Source organism: Sciurus vulgaris (assembly GCF_902686455.1).
Source record: "Sciurus vulgaris genome assembly, chromosome: X".
Taxonomy (NCBI): Eukaryota; Metazoa; Chordata; class Mammalia; order Rodentia; family Sciuridae; genus Sciurus; species Sciurus vulgaris.
Genome location: NC_136471.1, coordinates 88,729,601 through 88,749,024, shown reverse-complemented (window position 1 = coordinate 88,749,024; position 19,424 = coordinate 88,729,601). Strand labels below are relative to the sequence as shown.

Here is a 19,424-nt window from a genome sequence, read left to right as displayed (position 1 = left end):
TGGAAGAACAGTAAAATGAATCTGACCTAACTTTCCTTTGTACATATATGAATATACCACCGTGAATTTCACCATTATGTATATTCATAAGGCACTAATTTTTTAAAAACTGTAAGTAAATAGCAGAAAGATCAGTAGAGTGGAGGAAATGGAACAGGTAGAGGGAGGAGAAGAAAAGGGGAAGTACTAAGGACTGAATTAGAGCAAATTATAATCTATGTTTTTATAATTATATCAAAATGAATTCTAATTTTATGTATAACTAAAAAGAACCAATAAAATTTTTTGAAAAAGATTCTGTTTTTAGCCCACTTTTTTTGTCTACATTTTCTCTTGGGGATATCATCCATAACCATGACTTCAACTACCACCTCTATGTTGCTGACTCCCACATCATTATGTGTAGTCCCAACTATTCTAGCAATCACTACCTCTATAGTCTCTCACATCTTTTCATTAAGCTACTACTATACCTGAATTTTGTTTTTTATTAGTATAGTATCTGATACAAAACAATAGGGTGATTTATTTCCCAAACATTTACTGAGTACCTAATTTGTGTAAAAGTTTGTGACGGGTACTTGGAGGAAGGCAGCAATGATGGAAATGAGAGGTAGTTATAATTAATGTATTATTCCTAATTATGGCAACAGATCTGCAAGAAGAGATTATTATGCTTTGGAAACCAAAACCTGAAGAATTTAATTAATTACATAAAGATCATAGAGCTTGTAAATGGCACACTTTATTCCCCAGTTCTCATTTGACATTGAGGATTGAAATTTTGTCATTAAAAAAAAAATCGAGAGTGGTGCTGGAAAAGTGTGGTGTAAAAAAGTGTACTTGGAACTGGGCTTATAAACATTAAGGTTATTTGGATGATGAAGGTCTAAATTCAGAAGCCTTTTAAGACACACTGCACCTTCTTCTAGTTACTGTATATACAGTGTACCACTTATAGTAAGATGGTCATTGTTTACCATGGCTTTAAGAAAGGAAGAAAATTGCCAATTAAAGTACGAAATGCTATCAATTGTCAGGTCTCAGAGAATTCCTAGCTACTGAAACGTGGAAAACAATATATTAAGTCTTCAAAGGCTACTAATTTGTTAAAATATAAAGAAAAAGAGATTTTTGGATTCTATAACATGGTGAATTTATTTTATATATTCATTTTCCATGATCAGTGTGGTATTTTGCACTCTAGTCAGTTAGTCGACTAACATGTATGTATACTGCTTTTTCAATGGTTGTAATTTCATGGCTCTGTGATGTGCATCTGCAGCTGGATTGTAAAGCTCTAAAGCAATTTCTTTGATCACCACACTGCATGAAGCTCCCACATATACGTCCATAAACCACAGAGAATTTACCACTTAGAGGCACACTTGAGCTTCTTCCATAGATTGTATAAGACTCTCCATATATTTAGTTACATTTGGGAGGAGGGGCGCTAGGGGAAAGCAATATATTAAACATGCGCATTGTTTTTTAAGTCTCTTCCTAGTACAAACGTTAAAATGGGGTGGGGTATGGAGCGGGGTGGAGGTGCGGAGGCGGAGAAGGGATATACGTCTCAGGATACAGGAAATACGGTAAGAGGAAAAACCGGGAGGAAGCCAGCTGGTTCCTGAAGGGGATCCGCCGCCATCTCAGGTCTCTCAGCTTTGCCAGGGCCCATCAGAGAAAACTGACGCCCGGGTCCTACAACACTTATGGGGGACCAACCTTGTGCCTCCGGGAGATCCACACTCCCACCCGGGAACACGCGGGAAGCCAAGCCTCCCAAAAAGCGCTGCCTCCTCGCTCCGCGGTGGGATTATCCAGAAGGAACTCCCAACGGAGGTAGTACTGATCTCCCCTCCGCTCCTCCTCCCGCATCAGCCGGCCTGAAGTCGCACCCTCTTCCTCCGGAGAAGTAGTGAAATATACATTTCCCACCCTAAATCAGGTCAGATTCTTTCTTTCTCGTCTGGGCCATCCAGGCTCTCCGAAGCTTAATTATGCATTTCCAAGTATTTTTCTCTTTTCCTTATTCTTTCCACAATTTCAAAATAGAAGAAAGAACTTGCAGGTACTGAAAAGCTCTTTCATAAGATATGCTTGTATGAAGTGATGGATATTTGATGGCATTTAGTAGTTATTTTTCATATTTTGGATGCAATAATTGTAATATTTTAAAGAAATAGACGATTATTTTGATATGTTTGAAAGTAATTCAGTGGGGTTAAGGTGGGGGGTATGAACATAATGTTCGTGAGTTGATAAATTAAGCAGGATGATGTCTATGTGGGGATTTATTATACTGTTCTCTATACTTGCGTATGTTTTTGAAATTTTTCCGTTTAAAAAGAACCCAGTTCAAAATAAATAACAAGAATGTGTTAGAGGCCTAATGCCTATGCCCAGCACTGTGTTAAAAAGGGGATTGTAAGGTGAGCCTTCAAAAGTATGTCTAAGGTGAGAGAGAGTTTAATAAGGAAAAAAAAGTCACAATATGATGTACAAACCGAAGTGTCATAATGTTTGCTTGTTCAAGATATTCAGGAAGCATGGAGGATGGATCAAGTCACTCTTCCTAGTAGTAATAATGAGCCAACAAAGAGGAAGAGAGAACTTTCGGTGGGCCTTAAAGGGTGAATGACATCTGCCATGTGAAGGGAGATAGAATGCTTTTTAGGCCTAGGGTTTCAAGAACAAAAGCCTCAAGGCAGGCTTGTTCTGGAAACAGCTTGGCTGTAATTGTGACTCTAAGAAGGACTAGGAGATGAGGGCAGTGTCATAGGGCCTTGACCATTATGCTAAGGAGTAAGTATGTTTATTCCATAAACAGTGGAAACCACAGAATATTTTCAAGCAAGTGATAAGATTTGTATTTTAGGAATTTAGTTCTTGCTATCAGAAAAGCAGTCTCCTATTTAAATGAGCTTTAAAAAAGAATGCAAAATATAAAATCAGTTTTGAACCAAGTCTCAGAGGTCCTTATAAACCAAAGGAGAGAGGCATCATTCTTCATCCATACAGTAAATCTTTATGGAACATTTGCAGTGCATAGGTATTCCGCTGGGAGTTTTAGAGGATGGATGACCAAAGCATAATGACTGGTACATAAAGTGAAACAAGATATTTGAGTAAATAAGTCAGTGAATAAGGGGATAACTGACAACCATGGAGGCTCTACACATGAGGTTTGATCATGATGTGTAGAAAAAGAATGAACTGTTTCACTTGACAGCATCTGCTTGTCATTCCATACGGTCTTAGTTCCCTCATTTTCATCTCTCTCCAGAGGGGTAGTGGAGTACCATAGTATAGGCTATAGGGAGAACGGTGCTCAGCTAGAAAACAAAGGAGGTTATGGAGGGCAAGAAATGCAGGAGCTACATAGTGATTCAGTTCATTGAAAATTGTAATAATAGTATTTACTGAAGTTTTTTTATGTACCACAAGAGGGTTTTGCATATTTTAACTTGTTTAATCACAAGAACTCCTCTAAGAAGGTTTGTATAGGCCAAGGGAAGTTTATAACTTGCCAGATGTTATATAGCACTAAGTTGCTGAGTTGGGATTTGAACTCAGAACCTTTGGTTAGTCTCTGCAATATACCCTTCTGATACTTAGTAAAGAAACTGTTTTGTAGGAATATATCATTGAAATGTGGGCAGAATGAAACTTAAGGAATTGAGGAGGCTACAGAAAAAAGAGATGGACAGTAGTTGAAGTGATTTCACCTTATTTACTATTTTTCAGTCTTTGAAGGATTGCAGTATGACTTCATTTCCTTGGTGCATTCGTAAAATAGTTCACCCAATGAAGACAATGAAGATTATTTACAGTGCTACCCTGCTTTTTCTGATGTCCTACACCTGGCAGTTGTGATTTTCAAGGTAATCTCTTTTCTGAAAAATAATATTAAGTAAAAGAGGAGTAAGAGTTGATTTTGACACATTAAAAATAACTACCCACCCGTGGTGCAACGGCACATGCCTGTAATCCCAGCAGCTTGGAAGGCTGAGGCAGGAGGATCACAAGTTCAAAGCCAGCCTCAGCAACTTAGCAAGGCTCTAAGCAACTCAGTGAGACCCTGTCTCTAAATAAAATTGCCCCTGGGTTCAATCCCCAGTACTAAAAAAAGAAAACTAGCCAAGCAAAAACCAAAAAGCTAGCTCCAGTGATAAAATTGAAACCATTTTCTACATTATATGAAGCCATTTTCACTTAATAATAATAATGTGATCTGCAAGGGTTTTTTTTGTTTTACTCCTAATTATCTTATAGTTTCTGTTGCTACAAAATAAGTCTTTTAACCATATTTTAAAATCACTGCTATAAACAGAAACATGGTTGATATTTTTGTATATTGATTTTATATGCTGAAGCTTTTCTGAGTTGTATTTGTCCTAATTATAGATTCTTTTAGATTGTCTTTTAACTATATTGTGAATAATGGCAGTTTCTTTTTTTTCCAAATTCTTTTAGCTTCATTTACTGTGATCGTTAGGACAAGGAGAAATAAAAGCAGTGTAGAGTTTCCTTGCCTTGGTCTTGAATTTTATAAAAGTTTTTAACCTTTTTCAGTAGATTTCCTTTTTTGGATTAAGAAAGTTCCTTTCTATTCCGAGTTTACTGAGAGTTTTTATTATGAATGGTTATGGAGTTTTTTAACCACATGCTTTGTCTGTATCTACTTCCATGATTATGTTTTTTCCACCATCAATATGATCATGTGATAATGTGATAAATTACAATAATCAATCTTCTCATGTATTTCCTGCTTTTGGTTAAAACAATACTCACTATTGAGTATTTTGTTTTCTATTTTAATTTTTGCTTTTTATATTTCTCTTCTAGTTTCTTTTTATTTGCTTTTTCTCTAATTTAATGAGTTAGACCTGTAGCTCATTAATTTTCTCTTATTTTCTGAATTTAGGATTTTTAAGTTTTCCTCTACCACTTTAAAAAATTTTTATGTTATGTGTAGTATTTTTAATCATTCAATATTTGTTACTTTCTACTTTCTCTTATAATTTCTTCTTTGACCTATGAGTTATTTTTAAAATTTCTAAACATAGGCTCCTTTTTAATAAATTTTATTAATGACTTAAAAATCTTTAAACTCAATTTTTTCTGCTTTAAAATATTTTTTAATGTTTCTTACAACAGCATCAAAAAATTATACACTGACTGCTTATTCCAATAGAATTTGTCAATATATAACTTTTATTTTCATTAAATACATAGAAAAAGCATGGGTATGATATTTATTACTGGCATTATTGCTGATTTTGATGCTTGTGTTTTAAACTTTTTAATTCCACACTTCAAAAATTATGAGAGGACTGAGGTTATAGCTTAGTGGTAGAGTGCTTGTGTAGTGCATGTGAGGCTCTAAGTTCAGTCCCTTGCCCAGCAAAAAAATAAATAAAGCCTCTGAGAATATTCCAAAGGCCAGTCAGCAACTGGAGAGACTGAGGCAGGAAGATTGCAAGTTTTAAGATCAGTCGTAGCAGTTTAGTGAGACTCTCAGCAGCTTAGTGAGATTTTATCTCAAAATAAAAAAAAAGGAGGGCTGGGGATGAAGCTCAGTGGTCAAGTGCCCCTGGATACAGCAGAATATTACAAAGAACTCCCATATATACCCTTTACCCAGGTTCACCAATTAACATTTTGCCACATTTGCTTTATCATTCTTTTTTCTCCCTCATTCCCTCTCCCATTTTCACAGTAATTTGCAGATATCATTCCCCTTTACCTACTAGTACTTCATTGTGTATTTCCTCAGAATGATGGCTTTCTTATATGTAACCTTGGTACGTGTGTCAAAATCAAGAAATTTTACCTTGTTCCAATATTATTATCTATGTCATACTCTAATTTCACCAGTTATTCCACAAATGTCTTTTATAACTACTTTCTTTTCTTGGTAGAAGTTGCAGTCTAGGATAATACATTGCATTTAGTTTTTATGTCTTTCTAGGTCTTAATCTGGAATAGTCCTTCAACTTTGTCTTTCATAACACTGGCAATTTTTAAAATACAGGACAATTATTTGGTAGAATGTTCCTCAGTTTAAGTTTGTTAAATATTATTGTATCTGACTTCTTACCCCAATAGAATTTGTCAATATATAACTTTTATTTTCATTAAGTACATAGAAAAAGCATGGGTATAATATTTATTGATGGCATTATTGCTGATTTTTAAAAAAATTTTTTTAGTTGTACATGGACATAATACCTTTATTTATTTATTTATTTTTATGTGGTGCTGAGGATCAAACCCAGTGCCTTACACATGCTAGGCAAGTGCTATACCACTGAACTACAACCCCAGCCCCCTTATTACTGATTTTGATGCTCATATTTCAAACTTTTTGATTTAATTTCATACTTTAAAAACTATGAGAGGACTAAGGATGTAGCTCAGTGGTAGATGAATAAAATAGATATAATATTATATTATATTAGGTATAATAATAAAATAATAAATAACAATACTAGGCAGTCTACTATTTAATATAGTGATATTTTAAAATATAATAGTTATACTATTATTAAATTTTATGAATATTGGCAGGAATACACAGATATAATATTGTGGTGTTGTTCTCAGGGCATCATTTTGGTGGCACATGATGCTGGTGTGACCCCTTAGGAGTATATTAACTTTGATTACTTACTTAAAATGTTGGGCGTTTGCCAGATTAACCCACTCTGAAGTTGCCATTTTTCTCTTTGTAGTTATTAAATTTGTTGGGAATACTTAGAGACTGTGTAAATATCCTGTTCCTCACCAAAATGTTTTCCACTAGCTTTTGCATCCATTGGTAATTCTTGACTGGATTATTTATTATCATGACTACAAAAATGATAATTTCAAACTCCATCATTTTTACTACATACTAGTTACAAATACTATTTCGAGGAAGAGCTTTTTTCTCCATGTATTTATTCATTTCTTTAAACACAAAGATTTTTAGTTTATTTCTCAAATAGGCTGTTGCTATCACTATTTATTTTAATGCTCAAATTGGCCCAAATTTAGCCAGGGACTGCTCATTAAAATTGTTTCCTCTGTCCTTTTGACATGTCCTATCATTCTTTCATAGATATTTTAACTTACTTTAACATTTCTTTTCTTCCTTACTTTCAGGCTCATCTTGTATTTTCTACTCCATTGACCATTTCTCTATGGGACTCTGGTACTGGGAGATGGTACTTAGAAACTGAGGCATAGGTATATGGATTTTTTATCTTAACATTTTGTTATTGTTTCTCATTTTAATTTCACTGAGTACAAACATTATTTATATGATACTAATTATTTAGTATTTGTTGAAATGTTTGCCTTATGTCCTTGAGAACATGATCAGTTGTTTCATGTGTACCTGAAAATATTTTGTATATTCTAATTGTTATATGTAGGGTTACATAAATATTCATTAAACTTGTTAATTGTGTTGTTTAAATCTTCTATATCTCTACTGATTTTTTTGTTTATATCCTTAACCTATCAATTATCAAGAGAGGTAGATTTAAAATCTCCCACTGTTATTGTGAATTTGTCAAATTCTTGTAGTTCTGTCAATTTTTGTTTTGTAGAATTAAGGCTTTGTTGTTATGTGGATACAAGTCTAGAACAGATAAATCTTTTATTATTTTTAAGTGATGCTTTTATCTTCTTGCATTTAAAATTGAGTTTGTTTGCTATAAATATACTTTCACCAGATTTCCTTTGGCTGCTTCTTTTTCAGTTCTTTTATTTACTTATTTTTTTTTTTTTGTCTTTCCTGTATTTTTCAGAAAATGTTCTGCCCAAAATGTCAATGCATTGCTTTGTTTCTAAATTACGAGTAAAATTTACAATTATCAGTAAGGTTAAGTTTATGTATCCAAATAATACTTTTCTTCACCAATTTTTTATTTCATAAAATTTCAACCCAGTGGAAAAGTGAAAAGATACCATCAATGTAGATTCATCAGTTGCTTACTTTTTGCAGTATGTGGTTTTTCTCTTTCTGAATTCATACACACACACACACACACACACACACGCACACTTTTTTGCTGAACCCTTTGGAAGTAACTTGCAGTTATCATTACACTTGCCCCTAAATACTTCATCATTTCTCTTATAAGAACACGGATTTCTGTTATCGCACCTGAAGAAATTTAACATTGATACAGTGCTACTAATATTTTGCCCACATCAAATTTTCCTATTATCCTTTATAACTTTTCATTTGTTTCAGTCAAGGATCATACATTATGTTTAGTTATCATGACTGCTGAGTCTTTTTAAATCTAGAATACCATTCTTCAGTGTTTTGTTTTTAATTTTTCATGACATTGGCATTTCTGATGAGTCTAGGCAGTTGTCCTGTATATGTCCACAATATGAACTTGTCTGATTTTTTTGTTTTCACAACATCAATGTAAACATTTTTTTTTTTAAGTTCCGGGGTGCTTAACTACTGAGCCACATCTCCAGCTCTTTTTAATATTTTATTTGGAGACAAGGTTTCACTGAGTTGCTTAGGACCTTGCTGAGTTGATGAGGCTGGCTTTGAACTTGTGATCCTTTGAGCCACTGGGATTATAGGCATGCACCACTACTCCTGGCAGGGCCTTCTTATACTACGTTAGGTTGATAATTTTTAAGAGGCAAGTATGATCAAGTTCCTTTCCTAGTAATCTTGCTTCTTTGACCTGCTGGCATATCATTTTAATTCTTGTTTCTCTTGAGAAGTATACCAGATTTTCTTGTATGTATTTTGTATTAGTTTTCTATTGGTACCATAACAAGTTTATCACAAATTTAGGAGCTCAAAACAATATATTTATTATCTTATAATAGGTCAGAACTCTGGTATAAGTTTAATCAGAATAAAGTCAAGGTGTTGACCAGCTGTATTCCTTTCTGGAGGCTCTAGGGGAATATCTGTATCCTGCCTCTTCAGTTGTTGGCAGAATCTTGTTCCTTCCAACTATAGATCTGAGATCCCTGTTACTTTGCTGGCTGTCAACTGAGGGCTACTCCTGTCGTCTAGAGGCCACCTGCATTCCTTGGTTTATGGTCCCTTTTCGCTATCTTCAAAGCCAACTATGACAGGTTGGCTCACACTTAGACCTTCTCTATTTTCTTTTCTCATCATCTCTGTTTCTGACTCAGCTAGGGAAAGGTCATTTATACACATGGAATTACATTGTACCACCCAAATAATCTAGAATAATCTCTAAAAAAAATACTTAACTTAATCATATCAGCAAAGTTTCTTTTCCCTTTTTTTTTTTTTTTTTTTTTTTCCGGTGCTGGGGATCGAACCCAGGGCCTTGTGCTTGCAAGGCAAGCACTCTACCTACTGAGCTATCTCCCCAGCCCTCTTTTCCCTCTTAAAACAACATAGTCATGGGTCCTGGGAATTATGATGTGGACATCTTTGGGTAGCCATTATTCTGTCTACCACAGGTTCCATTATAACAGCTAGCCATAACCTGACACCCAGTGTATGACCCATCCATTCTTTCATTCAATCAACAAAGATATGAAAGAACATCTATTAAATTGAGTATCTATTAAATTTCAGGCACTGTTGTAGGCACCAAGGTTACAAAAATAAAATATCCAAAGTTCATAAATGGTTTGCTAAGTTCTGTAGCTAGAGATTAGCATAGCAATAAGAGAATGCAAGGGGCCATACCACCAAGATTAGAAGTGCCCAGGATAGCCTCTTGTGTAGATCAGTTTCTCAGCTGAGTCTAAGAAAGTATTAAATAAGGATAAGTAATGGTAAAGGGGCAAATAGAACTTTAAGTAGTGAGAATATAATGACCAAATAAATGTACAGAGCTCAAGATAGCCTATTCTTTCGGGTGGGGGATGGGTAGAGGTGATGATAGGTAGATCAACTAGTCATAGTTTCCTGCAGTGTATTAACTTCTGGGCTTTGGTTAGGCAAGTCTTAAATCCATATAGTAGGCTCTCAGGAAGGACCCAGGCTGGAACTCAGGTGAAGGCTGAAACTGAAGTTCACAAGTGGCATTTCTTCTTTTTCAGGGAAGTCTTAACTCTGTTCTTAAAGCTTATCAACTGACTGAACCTGAGATTATCTAGAAGAATCTCATTTAAGTCAACTGATATAGATGTTAATCACATCTACAAACACCTTTATCAGTTTGAATAACTGGAAACTCTAGCCAAGCCAGATTGACATGCCAAAACCTAGAATGATTCCCAGGTATTAGGTGAAATCACTATCTGAAATACAGAATACAAGAGAAGGAGCAGGTTTTCAATATATTAAGATAGCTGGATAGAAATTCCTGGCAGGCAGGTAAAAGGTCACAAGGGATGTAAAAGGTCACAAGAAGTTTTGACCACATAAATAGGCTAGGAAGCAGTAAGTATAAATCAGTATAAAGATGAAATTGTAAATTAGATACTCTAAAAGAAGATACGTGTATATAGAACAAAATTATGAGTTATAGAGAAAACTATGGTGACCACCACCATTTAAAAATTATATAGAAGGCAGGTGTGGTGGTGCATGCCTGTAATCCCAGTGACTCAGGAGGTTGAGGCAAGAGGATCACAAGTTTGAGGCCAACCTCAGCAACTTAGGGATGCCCTATCTCAAAATAAAAAACAAAAGGGCTGGGGATGAAACTCAAATCATTAAGCACCTCTTGGTCAATCCCTGATACCCCAAATCAATTATATAGAAAAGGATGAATAGATAAAGGAGAAGTAGGCTGATGGGAGAACCTGGAAAAGTTTGCTGCCCCAATTACAAAAAAAAAAAAGAGTAAGTGTTATAAGTGGTAGAGAATCAATATTGAAGAATATTCATTAATATGTGACCTAAATTCATTGGTGAATTAAACATGAATAATTTCAGTGCTGTTGTGAGAAGAGAAGCCAAATTGCAATGGGTTGAAGAATTATTAGGAGGTGCCAAATTGAGGCTAGGTGGTGTAGACCACTCTTAGGAGAATATTTAGATGAGAAGGAAAAATAATAATTGGATGAGATTTAAAAAGTGAATTATAACTCCAAAATAATTAAGAGTCAAGGGAATATAAAAATAATGGTAGAAACTTGCTCAGGTTTTTTAGCTGAAAGTAATAAGAGGAAGAGAGTGATGATATTGGAGAGAAAAGTATTCATAACTGATAAAGAAGAATTAGTCCTGGTTGTTAGAGGGGGATGCAGTTTCAAGAGAAGGACTTAAATTTTTTCTCTGGATGAGACTAGAGTAATGGTTCTCAATGAATGAAAGTGGTATAATCCTGAGGATATGGTTTGAAAGTTTGTGAAAGGTGTTCAAGACCATCATAATGATTGGAAGGCTTCCTGGCATTTTGCAGGCAGGATCAAGGTTGCTAAATGACCTTGCAATATGCAGGAGAGCCTGTACAAAGATTCTGCTACATCCCATAAGACCTTTGAATATCCTGTTTGATGTTCACATAAGTGAAAACTCTATTTATATTAAATTAGGCCTTGAATTGAATGTCATCTTATCTACATTTTAATATACACTGACTTTCCAGGAGTATAACTATAATATAAATCAAAATAAGATCTTACTTTGTTCATAATCTTACCAAGAATGTTGATCATTTTGGAAATAATACCATCCACTCAAATGCTGCTCTTGGGTATTTAAAACATCAGTAACAACACATCCACATCAGTCAGCATTTGTAGCTGCCACATTTACAGACATTCTCTACATACTGTATTGCCTTTTTGTGTTAACATGCCCCAGAATTCATATATTGAAATAATTTTATTTCATTATAAATTACTTAATTTATGTCTTTCATTCTACAAATAATAGATTTTTAAATTATTTGAGTTCTATTTTAGTACAGTAAAATAGGCATTAAAATATTTAAGAAAGGAAGTGAGATATAATTGAAAAATGTTGGCTTAGACAAAAGAAGAAAAGAGTGAATGAAAATTCTGGTTTTAAGTAGAAATGCAGAGATTTGTGAGAATGGCTTATATATATCATGCTTTGTGCTAGATGTTGCTTTAACTAATTCTTAAATCCAGCAAATAGATTTCAGTCCTAATCTCAATCAACCCTTTTGTAACATTTAAAATTCTCTCTCTCTTCTGCAACATCCTTCTCTTCTAAGCCTCTTTTTATGTATTTGGCCATTGTTTCTCAATTTGCTTTCCTGAATAATTCTCCTCTGCCTGGATCCTTGGATTTAGTGGATCAAAAATCTCTGTTTTAATATTTATTTCTGTTTGGCAGTATCACCTACTGCCCTGAGTTAAATTAAGTGTATATATGCAGATAATTCCCAACTTTGTATCTCTAACACAAGAGTTTATACCAAGCTTCAGACTCATGTAAATTGTAAACTCTGTACATGCCTCCTTAGCACCTCAAATTGAACAGGGACAACACTGAACTCTTCACCATACCAGCAGGACTATACACCTCTTCCTTATATTTTATGGTACTAGGGTACATGTCATGTTTCTGTTCTTACTGCCACTATTTAACCTGTCACCAAGTTATAATGAATATTCCCTCAAAATTTCTCATGAATTTGTCATTTCTATTCCATTTCCCAGATTCTGTTCCCATACACATCATTTCTCTCATAAATGTGAATAATAGTTTAACTCTCTCCCTTGGCACCACCTCTAGAATGACCTCTCTAAATCTAACCCTATCATTTTCCTACTTAAAATACTTTAAAGATTTTCTTTACTTTGAAAGTCTCAGTATACCAAAAAAATTTCATCCATGGCATGGCTCAGATTCCATCCCAACTGTATGTAAGCTTTTTAATATGAGTGCCGCTAGGGTTATATAGAAGTTACTCCTTATTTCATGTCCATTTATTCATAGATACCAGTGCCTAACATCTTTGCCCACAAGTATACCAAATGTACATAATTATTTAGTTCTCCTCATCTATTATACTTTCAGGAAATTATACCTTGATATCATGTCCTCTGATTCTAGAATAGCTTCCTCTTTGGTACTTCTGTGCATATTATTTGTGCCTATTTACACACAGAAAGTAACAAAATGGTGGATGCAAATTATAATAATACCCCAATTCCAACTGGCTAATTATGGATGTGAAAGAGAAGTAGAATGCCTAGAGAACATTGTAGGTTTGTTCCTTAATTTTTGCATTTTTACCACACTACTTGTACATGGGAATATGGAAATCTTTCATAGTTGGAAGTGTGCTCATAATAGCAGGATCATGGTTCACAGTCTCCCTTTCTCATGGGTAGGTCCTACAGGCAAACTCTGGGGGGAATCCCATTAGTAAGAGCTTTGTGCAGGGTATGTTCTTTCCCTGAGAAGGAGGCTGCTTATGTTGCCTACAACTATAAGTGTTGGTTACCACCCTGTGATGGGTTCCTGCACTAGATCCTTGGAAACAGCCCAGGTTGAGTGAGGGTATATATTCTCCTAGTCCTCCTCCTCCTCCTCCTCTCATATATCCACCTCTGCTTTGCCTTTCACTTCCTACTGTTAGCCAGTTCATGACCACTGTTCTGTGGAAGAAAGCAAGTATCCTTCTTCTGCTCGTTTCTTTTGGGGAAATGCACCATCCTAGCATGATGGAGACACTCCACCCTACCTTGAAATAAAGCAGGGTTAAGACTCACCAGTAGAAATCCTCTTGCCCTACAAAAAAAATCATTCATATTACTTGTAAATGAAGAAAGTCCCTGGACATATTACCAGCAAAAGATGTCAAGGCTTTCAAAGTCTGGCCAGGTGTGCCCTGCAGCCTTTTCTTGCCCTCCAATCCTGTGCACACAACAAGATAAAATTGTGTGTACCTGCATACTGTCTGCCATTTCCTCATGAACTCCGCCACTTCCACATGCTCCCACTCAGGCAGGTATCCACAGACAACCATGGATACACCTATACACACTTGGGTTCCCCCTCCCACAAACTAAACCATCACTACTGGCACACACACCTAAAGACACACTGGAACACAAAACCCCAGGGCCTGGAACACCTCTTCCCCTTGCATATATATCTCTCACACACAAAGAGTAGACACACACTTTCATCACCCGTCTGGTATCTGAGAAAAGGTCAGGCTTCCATTCTCTAGTTCAAGCCTTGGCAACCATGTATGTAACTCATGGACCAACTCTGTCCTCTTATAATTAAAAAAAAAAAAAAAAAAAAAAAAAAGGAAATTATCAAGTGGCCTAAAGAACAGGTAGAAAAGGTAAACAGCAACCCACCTCCCTGCACACCCATCACCTCTCCCACTGACAGTGAGGACTGAAGGAGTACTCTGTGCCTCTGATTTTTTTAGAAGTATTTTTTACATGTTGATAGACTTTCATTTTTTATTCATTTATTTATATGTGGTGCTGAGAATCAAACCCAGTGCCTCAAACCTGCTAGGCAAGCACTCTACAACTAAGCCACAACTATAACCCCTCTGATGTTTTGTGACCTTCTTCAGATAAGGCTAGCCTATCCAGTCAGAGTGGATTAAGTTGCTAGGTGCCCCCTCCTAAGGAAGTTCCTCCCTCCCAACCTGTGGACTCAGGTTGCAGTGGACTTTCCTGCCTGCTTTGGCTTGGAAAACACCTGTATGCTCAGACCTTACCAAGAAATCCAGAGCTGTAGGAAAACCTTGAACCAGGCAGCACTGTGACCAGCACTTGGCACTGTGGAAGCCAGCCTAGCATTTGAATTCTGCAGTGGAGTCACAATGAGGGCCAGGATACCACACTTCCCTTTTCCTTCTTGCAAGCACAGGAGTTGAGGCAAATGGAGAGATCCAAAGGAAGGGGGAAATGCAGGGCGTGGGGGTGCCAGTCTACTGGAACAGTATTACTGCAGGGTCTCCAGTCCCCTGGTTCAAGGTGAGTTGGTCTTGCCAGTATGGAGATTGCAAGGAGTTTGGTGACCAGCTGCCTGCTTTCTCTACTACCCAGGATTTAGACTTTCGCTATTTTTTTAAGACGCAAAGGGCAGGGGAGCATTATATTTGAAATGTGTGGAGCGATACCGCCATCAAGCGGAATATGTTTCTTTCTGGGAGGTGGAGCCACCCGAGCACTAGATCAGGGTGGACACCAGCAACACACAGGACACCAGAAGCTGACTCACCGCCACCGAGGGGGATGGTGGACGGTTACGCCCTGGCTGGCACTTGCCCTGAGCTCATCCCGAGGACGAAGGGCACCTGGCTCGTCTGCCAGGAAACACACTAGGAAGAAAAGGCCGGCAGAGGCGGTCAGCCATGGCTGCCGCAGGCAGTGGTCCAGGTCAGCCTAGCGCATACCCGCTGTGCCCAGAACCTCCAGGCTGCTGTGTTCCCGGCGAAGAAAGGGGCCTCCGGGCCTCGGCGTCGTGGCGACCCCCGGCAGGGGCACCCGCAACCCCTGACACAGGTCGCCAGACCCCAAGGCCAGACCCGAGCTCAGTCAGCGTCCAGCGGCTCCTCCTGGGCCCGCCCCAAAATGGCGCCACGGGAAGCTCCGCCCCTGGGCTGGTTGGTGCAGCGCTGCTGCCTGCAGGGTCCTGGGGCCCCTGGACTTGCTGCTTCCCCTGGCTGTGGTCCTGAGGGCAGGCCGGCTTCCCCCTGTGCTTTAGACCTCTGGTGGGGAGATCCTGGTTGGGTACAGAAGCCCAGGCCCTAGGTCATCCCCTTACCCCGTTAAACATCTCAATCGCCCAAACCCCTCACACACACCCATTTCCCATCTGGTATCCGAGAAAAGGTCAGGCCACCATTCTCAGCTCCAAGCATTAACAACCATGTCACTCATGGGACAATGTCCTCTTACAAATGAAAAGGAATTTCTCTCCTATGGCCAAGGTGTGAAAGTGGAGTGTACTGTGTGGTCCTTGGGTAAAGAGCCTCCGCCCCACACAGTGCCTCCAACATGCAGTTAGGGGTTGTGAGCCTCTAAAGTGTTCAGTGGCCTAATGCAGGTCCCCTGGTGAAAGCCAGGCCAGCCTGCCCAGAATCAGACTGAAGTGAATTGCTAGATGCCTTCTCCCAACCCATGGCTGCAGGTTGCACTTGGCCTTTCCTGATTGCATTGGCTGGGCCAGCCCAACAGTATGATCTACACCTCAATTTCCAAGACTTGGTGAGAAAACTCAGGGCTGTAGTACAAACATGAGCCAAGCAGCACTGTGACCAGCACTTGGCACTGTGGGAGCCAGCCTAGCATTTGAATTCTGGAGTGGAGTCACAGTGAGGCCCAGGATGCCACACTTCCCTTTTCCTTCTTGCAAACACAGGAGTTAAGGCAAATGGAGGGATCCCAAAGAAGAGGGAAATGCAGGGCTTGGGGGTGCCAGGCTGCTGGAACAGGATTACTGCAGGGTGTTCAGCCCCTGGTTGAAGGGGCAAGTTTGGAGTTTGTGGGGAGAGCTTGGTGGCCAGTTTTCCTGCTTTTGTTGTTTCTCCTTCCAGGTTTTAGACTTTTTTTTTTTTTAAGAGGAAAAGGGCGGGGGAGCGTTGTATTTGACATAGGTGGCGCCATACTGCCATCTAGCGGAATTTTTCCTTTGGCGGTGGGGGTTGGGGGGATTGGAGCCACTTAAGCACTAGAGCTGGGTCGCGACCGACACGCGCGGCAGAGGGAATGTGTATCTGGAGAGTTGAGTTGACCAGGACAGCAGAGCTGGATGAACACCAGCAACACGCAGGACACCAGAAGCTGACCCACCGCCACCGAGGGCGAAGGCGCACGGTTACGCCCTGGCTGGCACTTGCCCTGAGCTCATCCCGAGGACGAAGGGCACCTGGCTCGTCTGCCAGGAAACACACTAGGAAGAAAAGGCCGGCAGAGGCGGTCAGCCATGGCTGCCGCAGGCAGTGGCCCTGGACAGCCTAGCGCATACCCGCCGTTCCCAGAACCTCCAGGCTGCTGTGTTCCCGGCGAGGAAAGGGGCCTCCGGCCTCGGCGTCGTGGCGACCCCCGGCAGGGGCACCCGCAACTCCTGACACAGGTGGCCAGACCCGAGCTCAGTCAGCGTCCAGCGGCTCCTCCTGGGCCCGCCCCAAAATGGCGCCACGGGAAGCTCCGCCCCTGGGCTGGTTGGTGCAGCGCTGCTGCCTGCAGGGTCCTGGGGCCCCTGGACTTGCTGCTTCCCCTGGCTGTGGTCCTGAGGGCAGACCGGCTTCCCCCTGTGCTTTAGACCTCTGGTGGGGAGACCGTGGCTGGGCCAGAGTCCGCTGGTCCCAGTTCATTCCTGCTTTCACATCTTTATCCCACGTGTCTCTGGTGCCTGGCTGCTGACTGGAGGCTAGTGTCCCTGCTGCCTGGCTTTTTCAAAAACTATATCCGCTAGATGGCACTGTGGTTCCACAAATGACGTTCTCTTGTTTCTCTTCCCCCCAGTTTACATCCATCTCTCTACTTTTGTGAGTGAAAATTACCGAACTTAGGCCCTGAAATTGTCTTGGCCAGTTTGGAGGCAGATCAGGCTCTCCTTCCTTTCTTCTGGTTTCACCGATTGGTATGTGTCTCTAAGAAAACAGACTTCTTGTCTTAATGTGTGTCATCTAACACCCCTTATACTGTGCTTGCCTGTCCTGCCTGCATCCCTTGAATGCCCTTCCATAGGTTTTTCTGGGGCTATGGAAGGCAGACAGAATGGATATACACATTACTCTGAGAAGGTGCATGGCCCTCTGAAAAGGAACCTGAACTTTCTGTTTGTGTTCATTTCACTTTGTCTCTGGGTAGCAAACTCTCTTGTGGCCAAGGAGTGACCCACTTGGGCCAAAACTGTCAGAAACAAGAAGGGCTGCTGAAATAGTAGTTTACACCATGCCACAGAACCTGACAGACAGGGAGATTAGGTTGGTCTGCCTCATATTATCTCTGTCACAGGATCCCACTGTACTCCTCTGCGCTCCAGATGGTTGGGCCCCCTGAAATGGGTTTCAGATGTGGCTCTACATGTAAGGCCATTGGTATTCTCAGGATAATGCATTGGCTCATTTTTAGAATTAAGGTATCCCTGGACATAGGCATGGGTAGTCAGGCTAGAAGGATTCAGTCCCACACCAGGAGCAGGTGCCTGTATCACACTGAGTGGTTGTAGGTCCGCTCTGTGTTTCTTCCTTTGGGGCAGGGTGCAGGATGTGGAGGAGGGGAGGTGAGAGGCTGGATACAGGAAGCCATGTGCAACTTAGAGATGGTATGGGGACAGAAGGCCTATGAGTTATCCCCATTACACAGACCTCCCCCCTCAGAACCTCAGCTCTGAGGCCTCCAGATTATTCACCCTGGAAATTAAAAGAGAAGTGAAGGTATTTTCCCAGTTAACACCGGAGGACTGCAAGGAGGAGGCAGCATCATAACTGCACAAGAGGCTTCTGTCTGGACAAGGTTCACACTCCTGCCCTCTGGGAGCTGACAATGCAGTCCTGGCTGGTGGTGATTTTCTACTGTGAGGACAGGGGATGCCACTCCATGGGACACTTGTCCACTTGAGACTGAAGGTATTCTGGTTTACTCTTCTGCCTTCTGCTTCACTACAATTCTTTCTTTATTTTCCACCTATTCCTCCCCTTGGCTTTCCTTTCCTGTCACTTCTGGTTTTCCAATTGTTCCTTTGTGGAGATTGGGTTCTGATAGGAAGGGGGCTTTGGGAGAAGGTGGTGTTACAGAGCTGGGGCCTTCTGAGAAAATGAGGCAAAGTGAAAATCCCCTCTTCAAATCCCAATTCTTGTGAACAAGTCAGAAAGATTTTAGACATGTTGCTCAGAGTAACAAGAATGAATTTATTGAAGGGATAGGACAAGGAAAAGGGGACTCTCTCAAGAAAGAGTGGGTTCTCTCAGAGAGGAGAGGGACAATGTGTCTCTGAAGCCGGAATTGGGGACAGTTAGTGTAGAAATAGGGGATCAGGTCAAATAGAGGAAATGGAGGCCCTGAAAGCTATTTGCCTCTGGAAGTTGGAGAGTGCCCCTGGGAGAATGGAATGTCAAGGAGCCCGTTGATTACCAAATTTTCCTGTGCTTCTCAGGGACTATAGGCAAGGAGCTGCTAATTAATGCCCCCGGGCCCTTACCTGACTGAATAACTTTGGCCCTCCTCCTGCCCATCCACTTCTCAGTTTTTGTATCTCACCTGCAAAACCAGGCCTAGTCACATAGGCAGGAAGGAGAGATAAGGGGGGAGAGAACTGGAGAGCAAAAGAGACCTTAACCTCTAAAAGATGTAGGGTGCCCTCACTTCTTGGAACTTTAGAACATCAGCCATGGCCCCCTTCTCCCTCCCGGGAGAAGTCTGTATTATTACCTTTAAATAAAATCTGCTTGCCTTGGCGTGCTTCTCTGATGTTATACTTCAACACTTGAAGAAGCAGAACTCGTCGCTGGTAAACAGTGGTATCATCTGTCCTGCATTCCAGTTTTACTGGGGATCCCAGA

The 19,424-nt window shown here is 40.0% G+C and overlaps 1 protein-coding gene across 3 annotated transcripts in view; it reads left to right on the top strand.

The window, feature by feature from the left end:
- Positions 1–1,599: 1,599 nt before the first annotated feature.
- The window catches only part of NBDY (negative regulator of P-body association), a 74,096-nt gene continuing 56,271 nt past the window's right edge, over positions 1,600–19,424 (top strand). Inside the window, exons 1-4 of one of the 3 annotated variants that reach the window (XM_079124144.1) lie at positions 1,600–1,951; positions 3,751–3,887; positions 7,153–9,270; positions 9,379–12,726. In XM_079124144.1, the coding sequence (XP_078980270.1) occupies positions 1,716–1,922 (207 nt within the window). In that variant the 5' untranslated portion in view covers positions 1,600–1,715 and the 3' untranslated portion in view covers positions 1,923–1,951; positions 3,751–3,887; positions 7,153–9,270; positions 9,379–12,726. Of the gene's footprint in view, positions 1,952–3,750; positions 3,888–7,152; positions 9,271–9,378; positions 12,727–19,424 lie in introns of those variants that run through there. The other 2 variants (XM_079124145.1, XM_079124146.1) reach the window with 2 other exon arrangements.